The 26,428-nt window shown below is 49.8% G+C and overlaps 1 protein-coding gene across 1 annotated transcript in view; it reads left to right on the forward strand.

The window, feature by feature from the left end:
* Positions 1-259: 259 nt before the first annotated feature.
* CAPN13 (calpain 13) overlaps positions 260-26,428 on the forward strand; it is a gene marked incomplete at its 5' end in the record, with an annotated part of 42,087 nt that continues 15,918 nt past the window's right edge. The window contains 8 exons of the mRNA XM_084900208.1: positions 260-457; positions 7,342-7,420; positions 9,058-9,173; positions 13,037-13,170; positions 17,190-17,364; positions 18,260-18,334; positions 22,687-22,772; positions 24,939-25,013. Of these exons, the coding sequence (XP_084756334.1) occupies positions 260-457; positions 7,342-7,420; positions 9,058-9,173; positions 13,037-13,170; positions 17,190-17,364; positions 18,260-18,334; positions 22,687-22,772; positions 24,939-25,013 (938 nt within the window). The remainder of the gene's footprint in view (positions 458-7,341; positions 7,421-9,057; positions 9,174-13,036; positions 13,171-17,189; positions 17,365-18,259; positions 18,335-22,686; positions 22,773-24,938; positions 25,014-26,428) is intronic.

Here is a 26,428-nt window from a genome sequence, read left to right on the forward strand (position 1 = left end):
GCGGACTGAAACGGAACCAAGAGGAAGGATGACTGACTCAAGTCTGGGCTCGTCTACCAGCTGGCTGTGTCACCAGGGACAGCACTGATCTGGGACTCAGTCCCCTCACTTGTAAGGGGGGGGCGGAGGAGGGGACATCTGAGTGTCCTTCCAGGGCTCACGTAGGATGATGTGAAGTGCTTGACAGCTCATCTCTAAAACTATCTTTTTTTTTTTCTCACCCAAAGAAAAAGACGTTGGAAGTCTTCGGAGGAGAGTCATGGCACACACTCGGGAGCCTCTATCCCAGACGCCTGTCATCAAGTTCAAGGGCCAGGACTTTAAGACCCTGAGGGACCGTTGCCTAAGCAGAGGCCTCCTGTTTGAGGATGAGACCTTCCCTGCCGATATTTCTTCCATAGGCCCGCGGCTGCTCCAGGGAAAACACCTCTCCAGCCTGCGGTGGGAGCGCCCACAGGTGAGTGAGCCCCCCAGGCACACACCCAGCTCCTGGGCCCTCTGAGCCAGCCCGCCATGGTCCCTCCCATGGCCCCTCTGGACCTCTGAGTTCTAATCCAGCTCTAACACCGAGCACGTCCCTAGAGGACCTGCCTCGGTATTCTCACCTGGAAAATGAGGAGGTATAGGTGTGAAGAGTGTCTCTGAGGTCTCTTCCGTCTCCATAGCTGAGCCTGTCATCACTCTTTCTTCTCTTCCGGTATGACTGTCTTTATCTTCTGTTCCTTTTTTTTTTTTTTTTCTGTTAGAATTTACTCAGAGGGAAGCTACCATGTCAGTCACCTGTACAATAGGATGAATTAAGAGACTGAACATAAACTGTGCACCTATGGATGAGGACAATGGGGGATGAGGAGGGGGCAGAGGGTGGGGTGGGAACCTGGTGGAGGGGGGAAGAAATGAGGAACCTTTGTAATAATATGAACAATAAAGATTGATTAAAAAAAAAAAAATAAAAAAAAAAACTGACTCGCCTCTCTCCCTTTTATTTGTATTTCCAGTCTTGCAAAGAGGCCCGATCACCTACAAAAGAATTTCAGACATCCGCTGGGAAATTAGGAAGCTATTTCAGGGCGACATTCCAAGTCCCCTGAACCCCCACCCCAGCAGATGGCCACTCACTCCACCTTGCAGCAAGGGGAGCCCTGTTGGTTTTTCCAGAACCATCTCAGTTTCATGGCATGAGGCTCCAGAGGACATTGCTCAGCCAACTTAACATTCTCATAATCTCATCAGGGCCACTGTTGATGACAAAGACCCAGGTAAGGGTCACTGTCAATGCCCTGGTGCTCAAAGCTTCTGTTCGTGCTTCTAAGAGCCACCAGCGGAACCTAAAACAAGAGAAAATGCCATCGTGTCTAGTAAGCTAACAATTATAACATCAGCAAGTATTACTGAGCACACATTAAGTGTCATGTACTCTACCGAGCCCTTTCAGTAAAGTCACGTTAGGTCATCCAGAAAAGGCGTTTTCTGGTGACACAGAACAAGACACAGAGCTCTGGGGGTGCCAACTCAGGACAGACTTGAAGCCTTGGGGAAGGGGGAGGTTAGTGGGGATCAGGTGGCGCTTGGATGTGCTTAAAGAAAGATGGGTGCTCCAGCCTTCTAGGACCCATCTTCCCAGCCAGCGGTGACATGCCTCCCTCCCTCAGGCCTTCCCCTCCTGAGGAGGGCTGACCAGAGAATGCTGTTTAACGTTTGGAAGGGTTAAATATTGTTTTGTGGGGTTCTTTTTGAATGTGTTTTCTTTTCCTTTTTTTCATAGGGTGCTGGGCAATAGATGTGAGACCACATCTATAGTGTTTAAGAATTTATGGATGTTTCCATTTAGAAAGTGTTAATTCCAGAAGCATCTCAACTTGTCATGTCTTTGGGGGCCAAGGAGAAACGTAGGCAAACAAAAGTGAAACGACTTACACAGAGTCATGCCAGGGGACACAGATAATAGCATGGCAAAGGCCTGGGGTGGGCATGGAGGCTGGTTAGAGGGGTCAGTGGGGGATGAAGGGGACATATGTAATACTTTCAACAATAAAGATTAAAAAAAAAAAAAAAGAATTGTTCCAGGAACCTGGGATAGAGGCACCAGGGCCAAATGCAGTCTATTCCCATTCCTCTTCTACCAGGGGCTCCTTTTTTTTTTTTTTTTTTTTTCATTCTAGCACTTCTTTTAAAGTGTATATGTGAATATGTCATATATCTTTGTGTTTCTTATCACAACTGGCAGTATAGTACTTCCTAGAGCTTTCCATGTGTCTTACTTTGTCTCCTTTGTTCTTCTTTATTTCATGGATAATAATTTTTAAAATCCCATTTATCAAGTTTGTACATGTGCCAGGTGTTAATCTAAGCACTCTACCCATCACATTGTGTTTCATTGCCACGGCAGTCCCGTGAGGTTGATAACATTGTCACCCCCATTCGGTAGGTCGGCACTGCCCAATAGAACATTCCGTGAGGATGGGAAGGTTCATTATGTGTCGTTCATTACAGCAGCCACTGGTCACATGTGGCTATTGAGCACTTGGAATGTGGGTTGTGGGACTGAGGTTCTGAAGTTTTCATTTTATTCTGTTTAAATGAACTTAATTTAATGTACCTTATTGGAGAGCACAGCAGAGCACAGTGTACGTCAGGTGGAGGGATTAAAATGTCCCCATTGTCCCCATTCTTTAGTGAAAAACTTTCCACTTCTCAACTGAGGAATGGGCTATGGGCCCAAACCACATTGTGTGCTGGGCGCTCGGAACGCAGCACCCAGCCCCACTGTGGATTCCGGCCCGTGGCCATCCCAGAATGCAGCACTGCCTGCCCAGGCAACAACTTTCTCCTTCCCGGGGGCCAGAGTTCCTGAAAGGATCCTTCCCTAAGAATGATTCACCTTGGGACCAAAATGAGTTCTTTGATAAAGGAAAGGGTTAACAAAATGGAGACATGAGTGTTAAGTTGTAAAAGCAACAAGTAACAGAAGGTGAGAGAAATTGAAAGTGCCAACAGCCAGTTGCCATGGAGCGGAAGAACTTTGATGCCAATAAAGCCGATCTTCTTGGCAAAAATAGAGGAGGAAGTGATGCTGCCACCTGGCCCAGCCTGAACTCTGGGCCACCCCCTGAAAGAGCCTGTCTAAATGCCCGTATGCTAAGCCTGGCGCTCCCTCATGCAAGAGAAGCACACTGTCTGGGGACATGCCTGAGCGGTCTTTGAAAAGAATGCAGGAGTCACTGTCACAAATAGACCCAGTGACGTCACATTGGAAGAGACCCCCTTCCGCTCAAGAGAGGGGGTTTTCTAAAACTCCAGGGAATTTTGCGTTAGGTGAGTTTCTGGCCTACCTAATGTCACAGGGGCTGCCCCAGACTTTGCACTGAGAAAGAGCTCCGCAGTTCAGAACTAATGTATATCCTATAGCATGTAGCTAATAGGAAATATATCCATAGTCCCTATTGGTAGATGTACTCTGAGAAATTGGCTCACGTGGTCACGGAGGCGGAGAAGTCCCACCCTCTGCCATCTGCCAGCTGGAGACCCAGCAAAGCCAATGCCGTAGTTCAGTCTGCGAGGGAAGGCCTGAGAACCAGGCAGCAGATGGTGTAATTCCCGGTCCAGGGGCAGGAGAACGGCCATGTGCCAGCTCAGCAGCCAGCCAGAGAAGGGCACCTTCTCCCTTCCTCTGCCTTTTGTTTTACTTTCTCTGGATGGGGTGAGGTTTATCCACACTGGGGAGGGCATTTGCTTTCCCGAGTCCATTGACTCACATGCTGATGTCATCTGGAAACACTCTGACAGATCCACCTAGAAATGGTGTTAGCTGAGGACCCAGTCAAGTTGACACAGAAAATCAACCATGGCAGTTTTCTTCTGCACAAATGGGTGTTTCCGTGCCATCGAAAGGCCAGACTGTCTCACAGAATCAGGAAACACCAAAGTCAAGAAGCCCCTACCTGCTGGTGTGGTCCGTAGGGAAGAGCTGCACACCGTGGAGGCAGGTTGCCCCACCCCAGCTGCTTCCTGTGGGCCCTGGAACAAATCTCTGCTTCTCTGCATCTGCTCACTCGGCCTGGTGGAGCTGTCAATCCTGGGATCTGCCTCCCTAGTCCAAGCTGTAGGAGTTGGGTACCAGTGGTCTCCATGCCCTCAAAGTCCATGGTGATGGAGCCACGCGTGGGGTGGATACTCTGATCCTTGCCAGTGCCTGCACTGTGTTGGTGTTTCCGGCCCAGCTGGAGACAGGGGGGTTGCCCAGAGCCAGCGCCTTACCATCTTCCCCAGCCATCTTTACCCATTTTCTCTGGGGGCCTTGTCCCAGGAGGTCAGCCCGGCAGGTGAAAACATTTCATAGTCTTCTTCCAGCTCTTTCTGCCTTTGAGACTCTCTAGCACCCCTGGAAGCCCAGGGAGGGGAAGGAATAGGCAGCTCAGAGGTCAGGGAACTTAGATGCTGGTTTTGTGCCCAAAGGAGATTGATGTTGACTATGGGCTTTTTATTGGAAATAATTGCCATTTGATTTTATAACATTAAAGTACCTTTCTGTTCTTAATTAGCTAAAATTTTTGTTTTGTGTTTATTTTTATTACTTTAGCAAATCAGAGAAAATTGTTTATTTATCAAATGCCTTCTGGGAAGGATATAAATTGCCTCCTCTTTGGCCCATGTAAGTACTTTTTCCATTAGATATCCACCCTGGCAAATTTCTATGGGAAACCCTACTGAGGGTGGATCAGTCTTGTCATTTATGGTAGATTCGTTGGCTGAGTATTTCGTTTCACGTGTTTCTATAAGTATAATCAGCCTGGTGTGCATGTGCTTCTGGGTTGTTGTTTTTTTGTTTGTTTTTTGTTTGTGTGTGTGTGTGTGTGTGTGTGTGTGTGTGTGTGTGTTGTTTGTTTTTCTCTCTCTTGGGTTGGGCCTCCAGGCTATGCTGGCTTCTTAGAATAAATGGTGGCAGGATTCTTCTTCCTCCTTTTCTTTTTTTTAAACATGAAACTGTACGTGACACTGGAATTGTCTAGTCCCTGGAAGTTTGAGACAACTCAGCAGGAGAATCACGGGTACTTACATGGTAGGGAGGTGTTCTGGGGCAGTGATCGGCAAACTGTCGCTCGAGAGCCGCATCCACGGTTTGCTGCTCTGTTGACTAATGAGTTTGCCAACTACTGTTCTGGGGTCATTTAAAAATACTATTCCGAGGTTATTGATCTTTTCGGCTTATATACTAACTTGAATGATTTGGGACAATGTTCATTTTCATCAGAAAATCATTAGTACTTTTAAATGAATTAGCATAGAATCTTCATGTTTTATATTGCTAAAACCCAATTTTCACTACTTTTATTTGGGTTTCTCTACCACATTTGCCAAAGGTTAGATCTATGTAAGCCTTCTTGCCCAAAAAGAACAGTTTACTTGCACTATTGATTTTTCTGTTTTATAAATTCACTAATTGTGCTCTTCAATCACTTCTTTCCGCCTGTATTTGCCAGCCTCTCTTTGTCTTTTTCTTTCTCACATCTGTGAGTCGACTACTTAAATCATGTTTTTATTCTATGTTGTTTAATAATGAATGGATTTGAGGCGCTGGGTTTGTCTATGAATATGGCTTTTCAAATTTTGCAAATACTGCAGATGGAGGGAATCGATATTTATTGAACTTACGCCCTGCCAGGCGCTGCGCTAAGTATTTTGCTTCCTTCCTGCTGCGTAAAAGGGAAGGGCGCTTGCTTTGCCAGGCTGCTGGGAGGCAACCCGTGGACAGAGCGCCTGGCCCTCCGGAAGGGCTGATAATGGCAGCCTGTGCCTGGGTCGCTTTATCATTGGAGTCTCCCATTTTACACACGAGGAAATGGAGGCTCAGCAAAGGAAGGGAAGTTTCTCAGAGCCACCAGAGAGCAACCCAGAGCAGGATTCCACACCAACTCTCAAGTACACACACCCCTCCCCCGCTGACAGCACAATCAAACTCACAGGAATAGCTGTGCTGGGGGTGGCTCAGAAAGCTGAGCCTCCACTGCGGCCTCGGCTTCCTTTCCAGTGGAAGCAGGGACAGAGAAAGTCCATGAAGTGCCCCGAGTTGCTTTGAAATTGGAAGAGTTGTTCCCTCTGCAGAGAGCTCTGCTGGGCACATTCTGCCCAGCCCTGGGGGCAGCAGAGTTGGGCCTGGCACATCCATTCCAGGGCCTGGGCCCCAGTGCCCCTCTGCCATCTGAGACGGCTGGTTACTTGTGGGCAGATGGCAGGAGGAGGTGCAGTGAGTCATGGCCCCTCACAGCCAGCTGGACCTCCATGTTTGCAGACATGCACACGGTTGCTGGCCCTGTGGCGGCTCCACCAGAAATCGTGGTTTACAAAGGGCTGGCCGGTCTCACAAGGCAGAGACTCCTCACACGCATGGCTGTTGAGCAAATGAATCTATTTCCACTTTGCAGCCCTGCTCTCTGGGGACTGATTTGTCAATGTGAAAAGAAATGATACAGGCACAGTTACCAAATTCCACAAACGTGTGCGATGGAAATGCAGGCAGAGCTGCAGGGACAGGATGCTGAGGATATTCGCACCCGCTCCTAGCAGGGGCAAACCTACAGGCTGGTGGGGCCAGGGCAGGAACCAGACCTTCAGCCCAGGGTTTCCCCAAAGGGCCTGGGGAGCCCCTCAGGAGCTCTCACCATCCTCATGTCTACTGCAAATTCCCAAAATTCTCCCAGACACTGCAGCATGCCCGAATCCTCCAGCGACCCTCTCGGTAGCCAGCAGGCACTGTGCGTGTTGGAGGTTGGGGAAGAACTAGGTTCTGAGTAACAGCACCTAGGATGAGGGGCCTGGATCTTCTAGAATCCGTCAGAGAGCCGACAAAGATCTGAGTAGCGCACATCCTGCATCCTGAAAAGCACGTGTCTACACTTGAACCTGGAGCCCAGAAGGCCTAGGCTGACTTCTAAGAGATGACATTTCACACGGAAAGCTTTATTATGTTTATAAAAGTTTCCTCTAATAAATGTATCCGATTCTTTTCTTTTCCTCATTCATAACCTCTTCATAAAACACTGCCTATTAGGACCAGGATAGCTGAATATCTGATATGGGATTCTGAGACCTTATTTATGCTATCTCCTCATGCAGTTGCTTAGGAGTATTTATTGCCTGTCTCACAGTTACATATACACCCTGGTGACATCTGCCTTCCTGATAACAATAAAACCTGAAGAATGAGGGGAACTTTTAAGCACCTCTATTTAAGAATTAACCTCTACCTCTACTTCTCAAAGACAAAGTGAGTGATGTCTTGGGTACCACTCCGGGACACAGAGGGATGAAAAATGCTCATGGCTTTTCTCCCTCTTTCCTAAGGATTTATTGATGGGTAAAGCAAAGCCTCATTTCATCCTGGAAGGTGCAAGCAGATTTGACATCCAGCAAGGGGATGCAGGTAAGAACCCACTGTCTTCTCTTCCAGACCAGAGCAGCTGCGCAAAGTCAGCCTCTGGCTAGGAAGGTGTGGAGGCCCTCAGAACTCTGTCCCAGCTGCTGAGGCCAGCCCCTCAGTGCTACTGTAGATGGCCAGCCCATGTCCAGTCTTCAGCCTGCAAGTCAGCTTAGTAATGGGTGTGCAGAGCTATTGCGGTGAGACATTATCAAAGAAAGAGAAAAAAATGGACACAGGGTTTGGTCTGAGCACTGGGTAGATAGAAGCATCCAGAAGATGGGAAGGAGAGAGAGAACGAGAAAGGGGAAGCAAGTGTTCATTGAACTTTTGCAATGCTCTGCTAGATACTCTGCATGAGCTGTTTCCTTTATGCCCCGTAACATCCCCACTCTATATGTATATGCAAACCCAAAGGGTCCAAGAGGTAAAACCATGTCCTTCATGTCACATAATCAATAAGTGACAGAGTTGGGGTTTAAATCCAGGGCTGTTTGACTCCCTCCCACCCACCAGACAGCCATGGATCAAAGTTGTTGCTAACAGCTGAGCAGTCTAGACAGGGGAGAGGAGGGCTTGCCTTGGACCGGATCAGGAATGACCGAGAGAAACCCCTGAGTCAGAAACACAGGAGTGGAGGGGTGGACAGGCTGGAAGAGGAAAGTGGGCAGGGAATTATTGTAGAAGACAGCACAATCAGACTCTTCTAAGAACAGACTCTATATCCTTAAAACACCCGCCTGCAAGTTATGCCTGCACCTTGACTTCCCCTGATGGAATCACGGTGACTTGGGCTAAGTGGACAGAAGCCTGTGTTTCAGTGTGGGGAAGACCCCCAGCAGCCGTAACCCTCCGGTTAGAGCTTTCCCTATGTGGAGATGGGACCTCTCTGAGGCCGTTTCTGTGTCTGACACAAAATGGCACTCAAATAATTGGTTGTGTTGAAGATAAAGGAGGGAAGATTCAGGAGAAGGAGGTGATGCTCATGCTCAATGGGTTCACCATGACATCCAAGGAGAAACTCAAGGCCACATTGCCCTCAAGGGGGAGGAGGAGAAGAGAGCCCCTGTGTAGGCTAGAGGGGTCCTGATACAGTAGAGGCTGAGCAAGTATCAGCAAACAAAAACACAAATCTGTTTGCTGACAACCAAAGACACTGTCACTTTAGTTCTGAATACCTCTGGCAAAATGAGAATCAGAAGATAAGTTGGCCTACCAGTCCTGCCAAAGCCTGCCTGGTGTTCTGATGACCTCCCTCAAACCACCATCACCTCCACCATCAATCACTCCACATCAATCACCCACACCATCACCTCCCCATCAATCACCCTCACCTCTACCATCATCACCTCCACCATCACCTCAACCATCAATCACCCCACCATCACCTCCACATCAATCACCCCCACCATCACCTCTACCATCATCACCCCACCATCACCTCCATCATTAATCATTACCACCAGCTCCTCCTCTGTCTTACTTAGAACTGGCCCTAGTGAATTCTTCCTTCAGTTCTCTCTCAGATGGAAAAAAAGCATTACTCAGAAGGACAAATATGGACTCTGGTTACAAAAACATGCAAAATGCATGGGGTGGGGCTTCCAATAGGCCTCTCATACTTGGCATGTGTCCTCTCACAGGAGACTGCTGGTTCCTGGCAGCACTGGGCTCCTTGACACAGAATCCACAGCATCTGCAGAAGATCCTGATGAACCAAAGCTTTTCCCGCCGGTATGCAGGGATTTTCCGTTTCTGGGTACGTGCACCGCTTGGATGCTCCCGCATGGTTTTCTCTGAGCTTGGGGAGTGACTCTCTTGAATAATCTCTTGTCTGACATCCTGAGATGTGGAAGGGGCACTAACTTATGTGTTAGTCACACTGCATAATACCAAGAAAGGGTGTGAACTCATGACCTGACAATGCCTGGGAATGATAAGAGTAAAAATGTTCTCATGTAAATTACTTTATTTTTGTATTATTTATCCATTTACTTTTGAGACCACATTTATTAAAGCTGAGGACAGTGAAACTGGAAGGGCTTAAGATAGAAGGAGCAACAGGAGAGAGCTTAGGCGGGGCTGCTTTGGCTCACTGAAAAATCAGAGAAAAGGGGCCTTGGGGACAAGTTCAGGGGATTAATCCAGGATGAGCTGCCACTGCCTGTTGCTCCCCTGGTGTTAAATCTCCTGGGGTCCCTTAGAGTTTAGTAGATGTGTGCGTGTGGAGGAAGAAGAGAGAGGCATGGGTATGCTCCTGAGAGGGTGGCTGAATGCTCATGTAAGTTTTTTGTAAAAGGCAGGTGCAATCACCAAAAGAAAAAAAAAGAGTCTTTGATCAAGCACCCCGTACATCATCGAGCTTTTGTCTATGTCTAGTTCTGTGCCATATCTGGTTATTTTTATTACAGTAGCTTTCGAGTAAGTTGTAACATCTGGTAGGATGATTTCACCTTCATTATTCATTATTCTTTTCTCAGAAGTATCTTCCTAATTCTTGCACATTTATTCGTCAATGAGAACTTTAAAATCATTGTGTCTAATTAAAAAGAAAAGCCATTGTGAGGCGAAGTGGAGCAGCATTAAATTTATGTATTAATTTGGGAAAATTACACTTTTATTATGTTAATGATTCTTTCCAGGAACACGGTCTATCTTTCCATTTATTCAGAACTAGTTTTATGCCTTTCAATAAAATGTTATGGTTATGTTTTCATATTGGTGCTATACCCTTCGTGGTAAATGTAGTTTCTTATATTTTACAGTTTGTAGCTCATGTGAATGAGATTTCCCCCCTCATTTCTAGCTTCTAGATGTTGCTGAAAAGAGAAAAGCCACTCCTTATTAGATATTAAATTCCATCCAGCCAATTGACCACATTCCTTTATTTGTTCTAACTTTTTCTTTAGTAGAGTCTGGACTTTTTAGGTATCTAATATTATCTGCAAATAAAGATGATTTTGTCTCTTCTTTTATTATTTATAGAACTTACTTGCTTTTGTGCCTTGTCTCTTTCAGTTAGTACCTGACAATTTTGAATAAGAGTGACAAGAGCAAAACTCTGCCTTCTCTGGATTTTAGTTATATAGTTTCCTGGTCCTCCATTCTTTAAATACACTGTTGGATTTAATTTGTTAAAAATTTGATTAGAATTATTGCATCTATGCAATATGTAGAATTGGAGGCTAGTTATTTTTTAATGTTTGAGTTATACTAACTTTTTAAAGTAAACCCATTGAGCTTTGGATAGAAGAAGTTCACTTACATACTTTGATCTGATATAATTTGGAAAATGGTGTTACTCATTGGTTATCTTTTCTTTGAAAGTAAAATACATAACAGATGCAGATGATTGAGGCTTTGATTTATATAATTACTTTTAGTTATTTTCATTAATTCCCATTTATTTTCTCTTGGTTAATTTTATTGTGTTTTTTTAAATGTTCTGAATCTTTAAATTTAATATTCTTAGGTGTTTTTTTTATCATAAAAACTGAGATTAGAAAATTTCCTCTGAGGTCTTATTTCTATCTATAGGTTTCAATATAAAATATCTTACTTTTATTAAATTTAAGATAATATATTTTTAATTTTAAATACATTTTATAGGGAGGTCATCTTTTGGTTGTAGAGTTTTAGATTTATTAAATTACAGTAAAAATATAAACCATAAATCTCTACATTTTGGGAAATTATTAAAATTTTATTTATGGTCAAGCCCATCACATTTTTGTAAATGCTTCATTTGCAGATTATATAATGTACAATCATCTCTCTTATCTGGGCTTATTTTTTGTCTGTGTGATTTGTCAAATTCTAAAAGAGGTGATGAAGTTCCCCAAAGTTAGAGTTTGGAGAGTTCCTCCTATGCTTTCAGATATTCTGGCTTTATATTCTTCCTGCTATATTCATTAGTGCCCAAAGATTCTTATTATCTGCTTGGTGAAATAAAGCTTACAAATATATCCCTCTTTGTCACATGTAATGCTTTTGGCCTTCAGTTCCTCTTTATCTGATATTTATTTCCCTGTTCTTTGAAAGTAAGTTGGGAAAATGGGGTAAGGGTGACTTGAAAGTAAATTGGGAAATCAGAGGAGCTTTTTCAAGCCAGGACTCGCTCATTCTGCGTGATGGCCTACTGTGCTCCAGCCACCATCTTAGGTGCTGAATGGAAAGGCTATTGAAAAACAGTTTCTACTTTCAAAATTGTGATCTCACTTTCAGTCTCATCTGATCCCAATTACAACCCCAGGAGGCAGTTCTTACTCTTACCCCCATTTGACAGATGAGGATCCTGAGACACAGAAAACTAAGTGTCTTACCCAATGTCTGTTGCTCAGGTAACTAAAGACAACACCAGGACTCAAGCACAGTTCCACTGACTGTAGACTGTCTGCTATACTTGGCTTTCCCTTAAACCCAAATCCAGACTGGGCTATCCTTCCAGGACCCTCTTCTAAAAGCTGGGATTCGCTTTCCTTGGTGCTTCAGCCACATTTCACGATCTCCTTCTAGTAACATCCCTGCTGGCTCTTGACCTCACGCACCGATGCATCTTCATTGCAATAGGGACATGAATCCACAATGGTGCCGAAACTGGTGCAGTGCCCGGGTTCATTAGTGACCATGAAAACATCTTTGATTTGTCTCCACCGACACCTCCATCTTGGTCTCCATTTTTGCTTTGCAAGTGTGTCCTCAGCTAATACAAAGGCCTGACATTTGGGACATCCAGCTGTGGAAAAGGCCCTGGGGCTGGCTTCCTGTCATTGCCGAGTAGATGACAGATCGCATCCACCCAGGTTATGTTCAGCCCACCTGTCGTAGACTTGCCTGCATCAAGGCTCAGGCCTGAAGCCGGAAGCCCTGCTGCTTAGCCAGAGAAGAAACTCCAAAGGGCCGGCTTTGTTATGGATTTTCCTCATTTGCTGATGTCCTGGGTGAACCATTAAGAGTTGAATGCCGGGGATTGAAGCAGTCTGTTTTAGAGAGGAACATCTGCTTCATTTGTGCTCTTAGCAGCAGCAGTGCCAGCCGGTGTCATTTCTGCTGCTGTGATGGCAGGGCCAGAGCGAGGCTGTAATGCTCAGTCCTCCTGTTCACTGCTCATCCTGCAGTCCCCGGGCCTTCCCCCACGCTCTCCCTGCCATCTGGGATGCCTTCCCCGCCTCTTCTCCACCTGCCCAGCCCTGCCTCCTCCCCCAAGCCTTCAGCTCCCAGCAGGCTCTCCTTCCCCATGACAGCATCTGTATCTGACACTCAGCATCTGCTCCCTCCACTGCCCTTCTGTGCCCAGCTGACTGGGAGAGTCTCCTGCTTGGAGCTCACAAAGGACTTGCCAGGATGAGGCCAGACTTAGGAGCAAAGTCAAGCTAGAACCTAAGTCTCCTTTCCCTCTGCTGCATCCTCCTTGACTAACTTGGTCTGTGACTCATTTTCTCCATCTGCCAGTGGAGATGACATCCCCTGTCCATCAACGTGGGCTGAGATTTGTTCTGGATAGCACTCATTTTTGCGTTGCGGGGGTCATGTGGTGACGGTGGTTATCTTCTGACACAGGTTGTGTGTCCAGGAGCTCCCTTACCCCAAGGCTATTGAGCCGTATGTCCATCTCTCTTCCAGTTCTGGCAGTGTGGCCAGTGGGCAGAAGTGGTGGTTGATGATCGCCTGCCTGTCCTGAATGGGAAGTACCTCTTTGTGCATCCTCTCGACAACCAAGAGTTTTGGCCGTGCCTGCTGGAGAAAGCCTATGCCAAGTAAGGACGGGCTTGCCCCTGAGCCCAGGACCTCAATGCTGCCCGCCTGTGCAGCTGCTAGGCCTGGCGGGGGCTTCCCACCAGCCAGCCCGAAACTGTCGGCAGATTTGCGGAATGCGAGCGATGCCCCCGGGAGCACCAGAGCCTTTGCCATCTGGCTGGGCATCCTCCATAAGCATTCACTGTGTGCAAGGCTGTGTTGGGCCCTTTGAAGGGACCCAGAGGCCACCAGCAAGGTGTGGGCAGGGCAGGGCTGGACAGAGATATGCACTGGTGATGATATCATTGCAAGGGCTGGTAGAGAGCCCAAATAAAAGAACATATCACGGTCATAGTCTGCTGAGAGGACAAGGGAGAGAGAAAACAATTCTGACTTTCAGACTCACAGAGTCAGTCTGAGGGTACACAGAGGAAATGGCATGGAGTGATGGGTAGCATTTCAGCACGGGAAGAAGTATGTGGGGGAGGCATCCCAACAGCAGGGATGATTCCAACAGAGAAGTAGGGGAGGGAAAGTTCAAAGTGAGGTCGGGTCGGTGGGGGCCTGCTGTGGCTGCTGTGGGATTGCATTTATGTGGGAGGGTGGGGGAGACGTTGTTCAGTGTTATATGGTCCAAACACCTTGATGCAGGGCTGTCTCCTGGTGTTGACAAGCTCGGGGACTTACAAACACCCCAGTTCACATTTTGCTTAGATTCTTCTGGGCTACTTATATTCAACAGAAATTCATTGAGCATTTAACCACAGCATTTAACTCTGAGTTTGGCACTGGGTTATAAACTCTCAGACTGGTTCACATAGGTGTGTGCGAAAGTGCCTGTGTGTGTAAGAAGTCACTTTCTAAAGAACCACACAGGCGAGGGACACATCAGAGCTAGAAATCAACAGTAGGAGACGAAAGCCAGAGGACCACGCCTTTCAGGAGAAAATGGGCAGTGGCGAGTGTTGCCTCATCAGGTTTTTTAAAGGTCATCCTAACCCTAACCGGCCCCTCATGCCAAGACTCTGAATGGTGAAGTGGCCCGGGTGTAAGTAGTTGGCCTGAATCTACTGAAGTCCTCTGTCATGTGACAGAAGACGTTATTTAGCAAGACCGAAGACCGGGTCCAATCCTATTTGGGGTCCTGAGGGGTGGTGACAGTGCAGACTATCCGGCCCCTGTCCTTCTGTCACAAGCTGAACAGTAAGACGTCCTGAGACCTCTTTTTTTGCCTTCTTCCTTTTGAGCCAACTTGTCAAAAGGGAAAGCAGTTGCTCTCTCCAGTGTCAAGAAGAGCTGTTGGTTAGGATTGGAGAGCGAAGCCCAGTTTCTAGTCTGGGTTATTGAACCAATTCATGTGCTTGGGGTGGTTCATTCATAAACACTGCCATTATCTTTCCAGTACGGCGTCAAGCATCACCCTTCAGGGCCTTGTTTCTCCTCATGTCAAGGGAGAAGGGGAGGGAGGAAGAGCTGGCAGCTCACAGGGAAAATCAGAAAGCCTGTGGAATGGAATGATGACTCTGACGCCATTTTGTTAACAGCTGACCTAAGGCGGTCATTCAGCTTGAAAGGAAATAGGCAGCTGGACCCTGAATCCACATTCCACTCCCTAAAGAAATCTAGCCAAGGATAAAATCCTTTGGGATGTGAGCAGCCAGGCTCAGAGAGGTGAAATGACTTGCCCAAGGTCACAGGGAGCTTGAGGCCACGCTGGACGGAGATGGCACATGCTTTTCCATCATCCCTTCATGCTGTCAGCCCTGTGGGAAAGGATTTCTCTCTTTTGCTTCTTTGGTACTCAGTGTCTGGCACATGGGGACCACAGCGTGGACACACAGAAGCTCTCTGTCCAAAGGAGATGGCCCTCTTTCCCCCCAAGAGTGGAGGCACTGACAAGTGAATATGTGGCCTCCAAACTTCTGACTCTCCTGTGGTTTCGAGTCCGGAAATGCACTGGTCAAGGCAGCCAAAGGGGGAAGGAATCTATGTTTGCAGATCCCCACCCCCACCCCGAGGTCATAAAACAGAGAGGAGATCAGGGGCAAGATCAGGTAGGCTGCATGTCGTCCCATCTAGAATCTCCGCAGTTAAGAATTACAGAATTTCAGCATCCTTTCTGGCTCTGACTTGGGCATCTGAATTCTTCCCTCTTTCTTATGGTTTCTGGAAAGATAGACATGTCCCCGAAATGAGGCTGAAGCAAACGGATGAGAACAAGGCTCTCTCAGAATTCCCGGGTTCGGGTGACGAGGCACAGTGACAGGTGTGGTGAGCACAGTGCTCGCTGTCTCTCCTTCCCTTTCTCTCTCCTGTCAGCAAAGGGGGCTAAGAATAGCTGCCATGTTCCTGACGCATCAGCAGGATCGGCGAGCCCGTGCTTGTGAAGCAGAGAGGCAGCGCCTTGTCAGAACCCCCAGCTGCCGCTGGGACGGGCTGTGGGACCTGCAGAGAGCCAATGAGAAGCTGTGAAAGCACGGAAGGAGGCTGCTGGCCGCGAGTCCTGTGCTGGCATTGGGGGTCTCTCTGGTGACTGCAGAGCGGTGGGATGCAGGACATCAGCCAAAGCTTCAGACCCTGAGAACGCAGGCCTGAGATGACAGGGCAGAGCCTGGGAGCTGCTTTCCTGGCGTGACCCGGGTGCAGCCCTCCTGGAAGCTGGGGGTTGAGGGAGGGCCGTTGCGGACCGGAGGTCACACTCTGGGCTCAGAAATGGGCCTCTGAACTTGCAGTGCCCTCAGCAAAGTCCTCCCCATCTAAGATCAGGAACCATGATACCTGTGGGAAACCGAGAGGCAGACATTCACACCCCACCGGGCAGTCCTGATTCAAGGCAAACTGTGCTGTTGACCAAGCAAACACCTCAGAGATATGAGTCTTGTACCAGGCATAACCCTGAGTCTGAGGGCGGAGGAGAAAGATAAGATTTAGAACCAGTTTGATGACAAGTTGAGGTCAGTCACACGGTTGTGCCTGTGGAATGGCTGTTTAGTTCCGTGTATCCTTTCTCTTGTTACTAAGACACTTTTCCTAAGCCACCGCGGCATTTTTTTTGCCTGGAATGGTGTCCCACTTACAGAGGCTGCGTGGTGAGTATTTGCTGAAGTGAACTTACGTAAATTCTGGGTGATGCTCCGGAGGAGAGAAGGACAGAGGTGGAAATAGGGTGAGAAAGGAGTGTCTGAGGGGCCCCCAGACCTGATCCAGCCAACCTCACCGTTTCCAGGTGAAAGGCTGAGGACTGGAGGGAAAGGTCTTGTTCAAGGTCACAGGCCCATTAGAGGCAGCCGCAGGGATGGGCCAAGGCCCCGATCCCCGTGTGACTCGCATTGCCAGGAGGAAGCTGTGGTAGGAATGTCCCTGCCACTGGCCCGTGAAGGGCTTGGTGTCTGCACCTCCCTCACCTGCTATCTCCCTGGTGCTGCTGGGTGATAAGTCTGAGAATGGGAATGGGAAACGGGGTCAAGGTGTGCACAGTGTGAGAACAGAGGCTGCCTTGGCCACAGCAGGCATCAGAGGGGTTGCCCGTTAGCTCTCTGAGGGCAGGAATGGGGCCCCGTTCATCATTGAACGCTCAACACCTAGCATGGCACCCCACATGCAGTAAGTGCCTTACCAGTATCATTAAAATGGACAGGAAACAGTAGGTACTCATCATAATAATATCCAGTGTTTATTAAGGGCTTGCCATGAGCCAGGCCCTAAGTCCTAGCCCCATGAGGTTAAGTAACTTGTCCAAGGTCAAGCAACTAAATACGGGGTGAGGTTGGGATCTGACCCCTGGCCTGCAGGTCCAGGCCCTGCACTCCTGGCCTCTACACAACACTGCCCAGGCCCTGGGAGACCAAGGAAAGGATGTGACTGTGGGTGGCAGGTGCCTAGAGGCTCCATCCAGGTGAATGGGAGGTGGGTGGCCGTGGTCTGGCGGTGGGCAGGCAGTCCATCGCCTGCAAAGCTTGCAGAGGTCAGGTGCGCAGCCTCCCTTCCCGAGGGTCTCACTGACGGCACCACAGGGTTTGGTTCTGACTTTCTCTCCCAGGTTCCGCGGATCTTATCAGCACCTGCACTACGGCTACCTCCCCGATGCCCTGGTCGACCTCACAGGAGGGGTGGTCACCAGCATCGACCTGCACTCCTCCCCTTCTGACCTAGTGACGATGGTAAAGACAGCTGCCAACGCAGGCTCCCTGATGACCTGTGCCACGCCGGCCGGGGTGAGTAGATCAGGAATCCTTTGTGTGGGCCCGGGCTCTCCTCACCTGGAGTGTGCAGCCACTGGCTCATTCAGCTAGGGAGGGAGCCCTCAAAGCCACGCCCTGCAGCACAGTAGGTCATGCTGTGCTTTACCGAGGTCACATCCTTCAATGCTCAAGACGGTCCTCCCTTTGAGAGAGGGATTGAAGGATTCGCTGACAGAGGAGGAAATGGGCTCAGAGAAGCCAAGGAAAATGCTCCCCGTCACACAGCCAGCAGGTGGCCAAGCAGGTTGTTGCTCTCTGACCTCAAAGCCTTTGCCCATTACTTCCCCGTGACCAGGAGCAATGGGTCCAGAGTGAGCGGCCGTGGGGCGGGGGGGGGGGGGGAGCCTTTGATTCTCCTGTTTCTTTATGAAGGCAGCTTCCCAAAGGCAGCATGGCCCATTTTGAAAAGTCTGAATGAGCCTCCAAATTATTAGTCTGCTCTGAGATGGTCAGCTTCCGACTCACAGGGTGAGGATGCCTCCTTCACTCTTGAAACATGTGGGCTTTGAGCCACCCAAAACTAAGATGCTCTTCAAACCCCAATAACTTCTGGGAAGGGTTCCCTGCCATCTCATGGATGGCGAGTGACTGGGAGAGCAAGCACCTGCTTGGACCCCCCCCCCAACTTTTCATGCTCTATCAGTCATACAGAGGGTGGTCTCTTGGGGTATGAAATGCCTGGGACCTCAACCACCCAGCAGCCTTCAAACCCCACCTCTAGAGAAGAGTCCCAGGAATGCACGCCCTCCAGCCAGAGTCAGTGGGACACTTTTCACCAGCCGTGGCCCAGGGCCCATGAACTGTGCTGTTCTCTCTCTTGGGAGGACCTGTGAAAGTCTAAGGCATGGTCTGCTTTTCTCCCATGAAGCCAACAGGGAAGGCCACGAGAATGGAGAATGGCCTGGTGAGCCAGCATGCCTACACCGTGACTGGGGCCGAGCAGGTAAGGCTCCCTGGGCTGGGCCCCATGGTCTTGCTCCTTGGAACAAGGTGTCAGAACCACAGGCCTCAGCAGGCCCAGCAAAGCTGAAGCGAGTGTTTATCACCCTTACCTGCGGTGGCGCCCATCACGAGCAGCTGGGTCCTTCTATTTGTCCAGAATTTCTGGTGCCCAGGACCCTTATCCCCCAGGGATCCTGCTCTCCTGAGGGCTCTCAGGCAGGATGAGGGGCTGCCTGGACTGGGGATTATCCCTAAGGAAAGCAAACTGAACTAGCCAGTTGACTCTAGGGGAAGTTTTGCCCTGAAGAGTTTTAGTTGTAACATACCAACTAAACCACTGTAGCAGAAGTTCCAAAATACAGGGCTCAGACAGGTAAGGTTTGTTTTACTCTCAAGTAAGCAGGTAGTCTGAGAGCTAGTAGGTGGCTCTGCGTCCACAGCATTGGACTTCGCCCTGTGAGTCCTGGGCAGCTGCCCCAGGCCCCCTCCTTGTCCAGCCAGGGGAAGAGAAGGAGGCCAGGGGAAAGGGATGCATCCTTTTGGAAAGGCACACTCTCAGATTCCATTAATCCGAACATGTGGCCACACTGAGGTGCAGGGAGTCTGGGAAACATACTGTCTAGCTGGACCACCACATGCCCGGCTGGAACTTTATTCCCATGGAAGAGGGCAGGGTGGCCACGGAGGACAGTCTTTATACAAAACTGACTGGGTGCACAAAGACATATGCAATTTCTGTGTGCAGCATCATCTGGTCAAGAAGATACTACTAACGTCCAGCTTCTTCCGTTCAAAAGGAAAGAAGCGGAGGCCTGTGCAGGGACGGTCTCTCACAAGGTCACACAGCTACTTACAGTGGCTGGGCCAACCCCGCAGCTCCTTGGTTCCCATCTTTGTTTATCATACAGCCATGTGGCGACAGCGGTTCCTGGCCTGGTGATGACTTCCCACAAAGGTCCCCTTCTCGGTACTTCCCACAAACCTCGAGGTGTAATACTGTCTTCCAGGCCCTACCAGATAGCATGCCAAACTCTAGGGAGCATTTTGCATGGGCATTTATGGGCCAAGGAAAGCAGGGTGCTGGGGTCCGTTTCTAGCCTGCTTTCTCCTGCTGGCCTGCCCTCTCTGTGTCAATCTATCTCTCCTGTCCGTCGACCTAAGGCCCCTTGGTCCATTGTTTCATGTTTTGGTGAGTGTTCCAACTCACAAAACAAGGACAAAATCTTATGTCTCCCTAAAGAAATCAGAAACAACTCCTTCCTCTGCACAGTACCTGGGAGACAGGAGGCACCTGAAATGCTAGTTGGGTCAATGGATGGATGCCCTCGTAGGAGTGAGTGAATGCATTCATCCTTGGCCTGTGAAGGGGACATTCTTGATCCTTCATCAGAGATCATATGTGATGAGCTCAACATCCATTTCCCAGAAATAAGGAAGTGGTTATCCTGATACACCCGTCCCAGTGGCTCCAGACTCCCTTCCTCTGAATTCCCCCAAGCATTTCCCTGAATTCGCGGTGGGGACAGCCAATACCATGTCCAGGCACCACTCCCCACACCTCCCCTGACCCAGATGTGGACAAGTCTGGGCTAGAGACAGCAAATCATTTTCCTAATGAGTCAAACTTGATCATTGGCCACGCTGCCTGGATTGCTGTATGGACAAGACTTTGGCACTGTTTCCAGATCTGGGGAAAGAGCTGTGATTGGTGATGGTACCTGTGCCGGGCATGGAATGAAAGAACCATGGGGCCTGCATGAGGCATCTGCCATTCTGGGCCCAGCCCTTGTTATTCACAGAGACGGCCTCTGTTCCTTCTCTGAACACAGGCAAGAAGGGACTTGTGTGTTGAGAGGTCCAGATGGCCATGGGTGTAAGGCCCCACAGAGGCTGGCATGGCGACGGCAGGACCGTCGGGTTATAGAGCGACATGTATATATACACCAAGGGCCGAGGGAAGGGAGGTGAACTCAGGACTCGGGCTGTTTCCTTTACCTATGTGAGCGTAAGCTCCCCCACAGCACACACATTGAGTTGTTCCTGAGTGGATCAGGCCACCTTCCTTCTGAAGGAGGTGATGAAGACTCCGTGTCCTGTCGACACTGTCCGGCCCCTCCGTGGCTGCTGACACTCCCCAGCCTGTGCTGTAAGGAGCACCAGCCTGGTGAGAGCCTCTGGGGAGCTCACCGGATGCCCTGCTTAGAGATTCACGGTGGACATAAACATGTTAATGGCTCTGAGAAGGTCTGTATTAACCAGACAGGTACAGCTTAATGTTAATCAACCACGAAACTCTTTTTCTAGGAATAAGCATTAACAGACTATGGGACTACCATTTGAGGGGATATGTCTAAGGAAATACTGTCCTCGGATAGAGAACCTGGATTAGCTCTCGTCTTGAATGGACTCCTGAGCCACCGGGCCACAGGCCATGTGACCACCAGGAGGGCACTGACAGAGAAGTAGTGGCAGAGTCGGACATGGAGCCAGGGACTTGCCTCAGTGGAAATTTCTCCTCCAGAAAGAGAAGGCTATAAATCTCTGCAAGGGTGAAGATTAAACCAGCCCATAAATGCTGTGTGCTTTTTAATCTGCTCATCCTCCCTCTGGGCGGGACACGGACAGGAAGATAAATGAAATTGGCATTTTTTATTATGTACCTAGCCTGGTCCATGACTCCCGTGGGCAAGGGGTGAGTGTTTATCTGCATGCCTCATTTAGCCCTCTCCCAGCCCCCTGCAGTCCCTGGCCACTCTCCTCTCCTGGGCACAGCGGAGCCTTGACTGTCTGGTAGGCACTGAGGGTGGCTCAGTAAGCTCTTTGGGCCACGGGGCGCCCATTACTCATTCCTGCTTTGTGGGCGACACCAGGTGCTGGCAGTCAGGAGGTCGGGTGCAAAGCCTGGGGTGCTCCAGGGTAGGGCAGAGAGGGGCAGGGAACCTGGGTTTGAGCAAGGAGCCCCCTAACCCCCATCCCAGGAGGCATTTAAAGTTGGAACGCCTTCCACTGCAATGCCAGCCAAAGACAGAAACAGCCAAGGAAAAGCCACAGAACAGAGCATTACCCAAGCTGGGATCTTGGACCCTCATCTCACTGCACTACTCCTTCATGGAAGTGCTTTACTGGTGATCCCGTGGGCCTCGGCCAGGTGCTTGGGTTATATGCGGGGTCAGGTTCACAGCCACATCAAAGAGTGGGCTGGGCACTGGAGCGGCTGTTCCTTTATTCTGCCCCCTCAACCCCCCACTAGCTTGCACCTCCCCCCAGTTCCAAAATTAAGAGCCTGGGCTTTGGAGGGTGACTATGGCTAGGGTCAGAATTCTGCCTCTGCCACTTTCTCTGTGGCCTTGGGAAAGTTGCTTAACCTCTCTGACGCTCAGTCTCCTCCTCTACAAGACAGCGATTGTGTAAAAACCTACCTCAGAGGATTGGAAGATGTCTCTCCCATCCGGCACTCCACCCAAGCCTGGTTCCAAGCACACGGGTTCTTTCCCATGCGACGATACTCAGCTCAGCTTCCTCTGATCTGGAGTCATTGAACAAGTCCGCCCCCTCCCTCACCCCCAGGCCTCTGTCTCCACAGACAGCATTAGCACAGATCAATAGCCCAGCTACAGCTCGATCACGCTTTAATTTCTCTCGCCAGGCTGAGCGCTGCTGGATCCGGGACTATAGGTCCAAGGGTCGCCATTATTTCATTGTAATTTTTCAATAGTCCTGCCCTCTGGCCTCAAGTGTCTGAAAAAGCAAATGTACCAACTCCCTTTCTGGGAGTGAGTGATACGGAGGTCCCGGGGGGCGGAAAGGCCAAGCCCTGGAGGCTCCCTGCTCAGGAACAGAGATGGGGGTGGGAGGGGAAGGGTGGGATGAGGTGGGCTAGCCCCTGACATCTCCATTTCCAAGTGGTCCCAGTCTTTCTCAAATCCTCCTGCTCACCCGGGACAGTGCTATGAGACCCAGCACCGCTCCGAGTGGGCGCCTGGCAGGGAAGCAGCCGGGTCTGGGGTAGCGATGCCCACTGCGGGTCACTGGAGGAAGCTGGAGACCCACAGTCCTCCCCTCTGCAGCTGGAGGCTATTTGTCCGCTGTTCCATCAGCTCACCCTAGGAACGATGGGGTAGGCCCTGCTCTGCAAGGTGCTGAGCAGAAGGAGCCGTGTTCTCTGCCTCAATCTAGCTCCATGCAGGCAGCAGGCATTGATTTTTTTTTTTTTTTTTTTTCTTCCTGGCTGCAGCCAAATGAAGTCAGAAGTTAAATTAGTCCTTGGAGGTAGAAAGCAGCTGCATTCACATCCCCTCTTTCCGCTGACTTCGGCTGGAGGCCTCTGACTGTCCTTTTCTCTTCTCCTTGCAGGTTCAGCACCGGCGGGGCTGGGAGGACCTCCTCCGCCTGTGGAACCCCTGGGGCCAGGCCGAATGGCGAGGGCGCTGGAGCGACAGGTACGGCTTCTGGAAACCTCTCTATCTGTCCCGAGCCTCCTGTTCAGAGAGGCCCCTGCCCCGTGGAGTCTGTCTCCCCTTCTGTGGATCTCACCGCAGGCTTTTCCAGTTCACACCTGTCTGACTGTGGGTCCGTCTCACACTCCCATGAGCCCCATGCCAGCTTAGACGTTTAGATTTACACCTTCTGAAGGCCCCTGAGCGGGGGAGGGATGTGTCCACCGCAGGGACTGACTCTGTAGACTCTGTAGGGTCAGGTGTTTGGGCTGAACTTTGAGGTTCGCCATTTCCCACCAGAAACCAGGCTGGGAGGAAGCGACAGGACTGCACGTGCACTGTCTCCAGGCAGGTGATCCATTTCCTCTCTCCTCCTCAAAGAATGGAGGCGGAAGGAGAGAGCCGAATGGTCTAATCCCGGCCACAATTGAAATTTCAGTTGCACACACTTGAAGGCAAACTTGCATGAATCAATAGTGTATTGATTTACACTACATTTATTTTCCCTTACACACCGCAGGAAATGTAATTATCGCTTAATTATAAAATTGCCATTTTACAATAGCACATCTGACTGGCTCAGCCTGCAGCCAGGGCCTGAGGGGTGGTGCCTGCCTGGCTCTTCCAGCACAGGGGTGACACGGCCCCCCTCGGCCCTCGAGGAAAGCCACTGGCAGAGAAAGATCTCATTACCTGCCTGTGCCTCTGGGCCTGTGGCCTCTGAGCATGCCTCCCCATTGAGGAATGGGCTGAGGAGGGGGTACCTTTTCCCTTCTGCCCGGGAGGGTCTCCTCCTTCACCCCGGGTCCTAGGACTAGCTTCGGGAACACAGTATCCCATGAAGGGGATAATTTTAATTATTAAGCAAGCAAACAATTAGTGTATGCCTACTGTGTGCCAAGCATGTGTTAAGCCCTCTGTTGGTAGCATTGCCATGGTGAGCAAGGCTCACTGAGCGCATAGAACTTGGAGGCTAGTGAGGGGACAGCCAATCAAGCCTCTTTGGAAAAGACCATGATGCTGGGAAAAATAGAAGGTGGCAGGAAAAGAGAAAGACCGAATGTGAGAGGAAATGGCTCCATAAAGGAAACCCTAGGCAGGAGCTTACAGGAGCTGAGAGGGCCAATGAGGACGTCACTCATCAGGAGGCCGGGAGTCAGAGCTGACTCAAAGGCAAGTAGCACACAGACAGTAACAAATAGCACAGGGTACCCTGTGCTGAGACAGGAGTGGGACAGGATGCTATGGATCTCTAATGGGAGTGGGGGGCATTGACTCAAGGTGGCCTTGGAATGGCAGGGGGGGACAAGCTATGCTTTCAGCAGAAGTGCCTTTTAGGAGGAAAGAAAAGTGAAGTTCCTGGGTTACAGGACCAAAGGGAGAAAGACTATTACAGGCAGAGGGAGCATCATGGTGAAGGCCACGGGCAGGAGGGAGGACACCAGGATTTCTAAGGAAGTGAAGACATTCATTCTTGCTGGAGTGTAGCATTTGCTGGTGGGTGTAGGGAAACAGGGAGTGCTCAGGTCAAGCCGGAGAGGTAGGCGCAAGCCAAGGTGCTGTCTCAGGAGTTTGACCTTCATCCTGGTGGTGAAAGGGAACCGCTCATGTGTTCTAAGTGGGGGAAGGCCATACTCAGATTTCCGGTTTAGAAAAATAATTTTGAGGTCAGTGTGGAGAATGGATGGGAAAGTGGGCAGGGCTGAGCCCAGGGAGACCAGTTAGAAGCCGAAGAGGGAGATGGGGGTCTAGGGAAACAGCCATGGGGATGGGAACATGTGAGTGGGTTTGGGAGGGGTTTGGGAGCTGGAATCAAGAAGTCATTATTATGGGTGATGGGATGTTCTTGGTTGGGCACCAGGAAGAGGCAGAGGGGAGTCCAGTGTGGGACGAGTTGATTTTGAGGTCACTGTGGGGCTCTGGTGGAGACATGGGATGGACCCTGGCATGTATCCACCCAAAGCTCAGGAAAGAGGGTCAGGCTGGCGACAGCCTGGAAGCCCTTGGCACATAGAGGATGACTGATCCTGTCATGAGGTAGGATGACACCCTCCACTTGTACCCAGGCAGCGGCGGAGGACTGGGCCACAGGCCCCTGCTGGGCCACGTGTGGCTGGGATGCAATGCTCATGGGAGGCCTCACCCTATGGTTCTTCTGTCCACACCCAGGTCTCCGGAGTGGGAGGAAACCCGGGACCCACGGAAAAGCCTGCTGTATGACAACAAGGAGGATGGCGAGTTTTGGTATTTAGTCTTCTTTTAAAATTGCATTTTAAATCTTTAAACAGTTGCCACACCCTCAAGCGTTCCCCTTCCCCTGAAGTTTTGTGAGACTAGAGATTGGCTTTACAGAGACCTGTGTAGAGGGAGCCTTTTTTCTCAGCCTAGACAGACGCTTTGAATGGGCAATTCCTGGTGTGTTCTCATTTTGGGTGACAGATGCTTCATCTCTGAAATATTGGAACTTCCAGGAAATGTTAAGGGTAAAAGGAATATTGGCACTGGAGCTTGGAAACCAAGTTTCCTGGAACCTGGGGTACATGGTCTTCATGCCTGTATTTCCTGTGCTTCTTAATAAATGTGTTTTTACTAGAGGGGGGTGGGGGGGGTCCCCTCAGCCTGGCTTGCTCCCTCTTGCAAGGGAGCGAGCACCTGCCCCCTGGTGGTCAGTGTGTGTCGTAGCAACCAGTTGTTCCACCGTTTGTTCTATTTGCATATTAGCCCTTCATTATATGGGATTGATTTCAGAGAGAGAGAGAGGGAGTGAGATATAGAAACATCAGTGATGAGAGAGAATCATTGATCGACTGCCTCTTGCATGTCCCCCCTACTGGGGATCAAGCCTACAATCCTGGTATGTGCCCTGTCTGGGAATCAAACTGGTGACCTCTTGATTTCTGGGTTCATGTTCAACTGCTGAGCCACACACCCCCACCCCACTGGGCTCTCCTGTGCTTTTTGTTGGGACGTGGGGACTCCCCGGTTTCCCTGCATGAATTCCAAAAGAGTTAGCTCAGTTTATCACCCAGCCCAGGCTTTAGAGCTCACAGTCAGACACCGGTGTCTCCGCCCAGTGGCTAGACTAGATGTTGTGAAAACACATTTCTGGCCGTATGCTCTCATGTTAAAGGATAAGAGGGACATTTCTCTGAGGGGCTGTCTGGTTTACTTAGTGACACTTAAAATAAGAGTTAGCATATGGGGAAAGGAGGCTGGGTCTAAGTAATTAAGAACCACAGGGGATGAATGTGAATTAGAAGGAAAAATATTCCCAGTATCTCCACTTTAATCACAGCATGAGGTGAGATGTTCGGTGTTGAATTCATTTCATTCTGATGATAAAAACCTCGACAATGAAATGGGCAAAGGGCCCCAGGGGAGGGCGGTTTCCTCACAGCTCCAAGGACTCCTGGCAGAGGGTCTGGCCACCATCCCGCTGGCCGGGAGCAACCTGGCAGTTTGATCTCTGGGTCTAGGAGATGGCAGTCAGTGATCAAGCCTTTGCCCAGTGACATGCAAAACCCAGGATTTCCCTCTGCCCTTGTCCTCCCAGCCACGAGAGGGAGCGGAAGGGTACTTGACCTCAGGTGACCCAGAGTGAGAAGGAGGCTCTGATCTTGGGTTGGGTAGTGGTAAGTCAGCGAACGCTGCAGCTGACA

The sequence above is a fragment of the Pipistrellus hanaki genome (genome assembly GCF_964339955.1).
Source record: "Pipistrellus hanaki genome assembly, chromosome: 12".
NCBI lineage: Eukaryota > Metazoa > Chordata > Mammalia > Chiroptera > Vespertilionidae > Pipistrellus > Pipistrellus hanaki.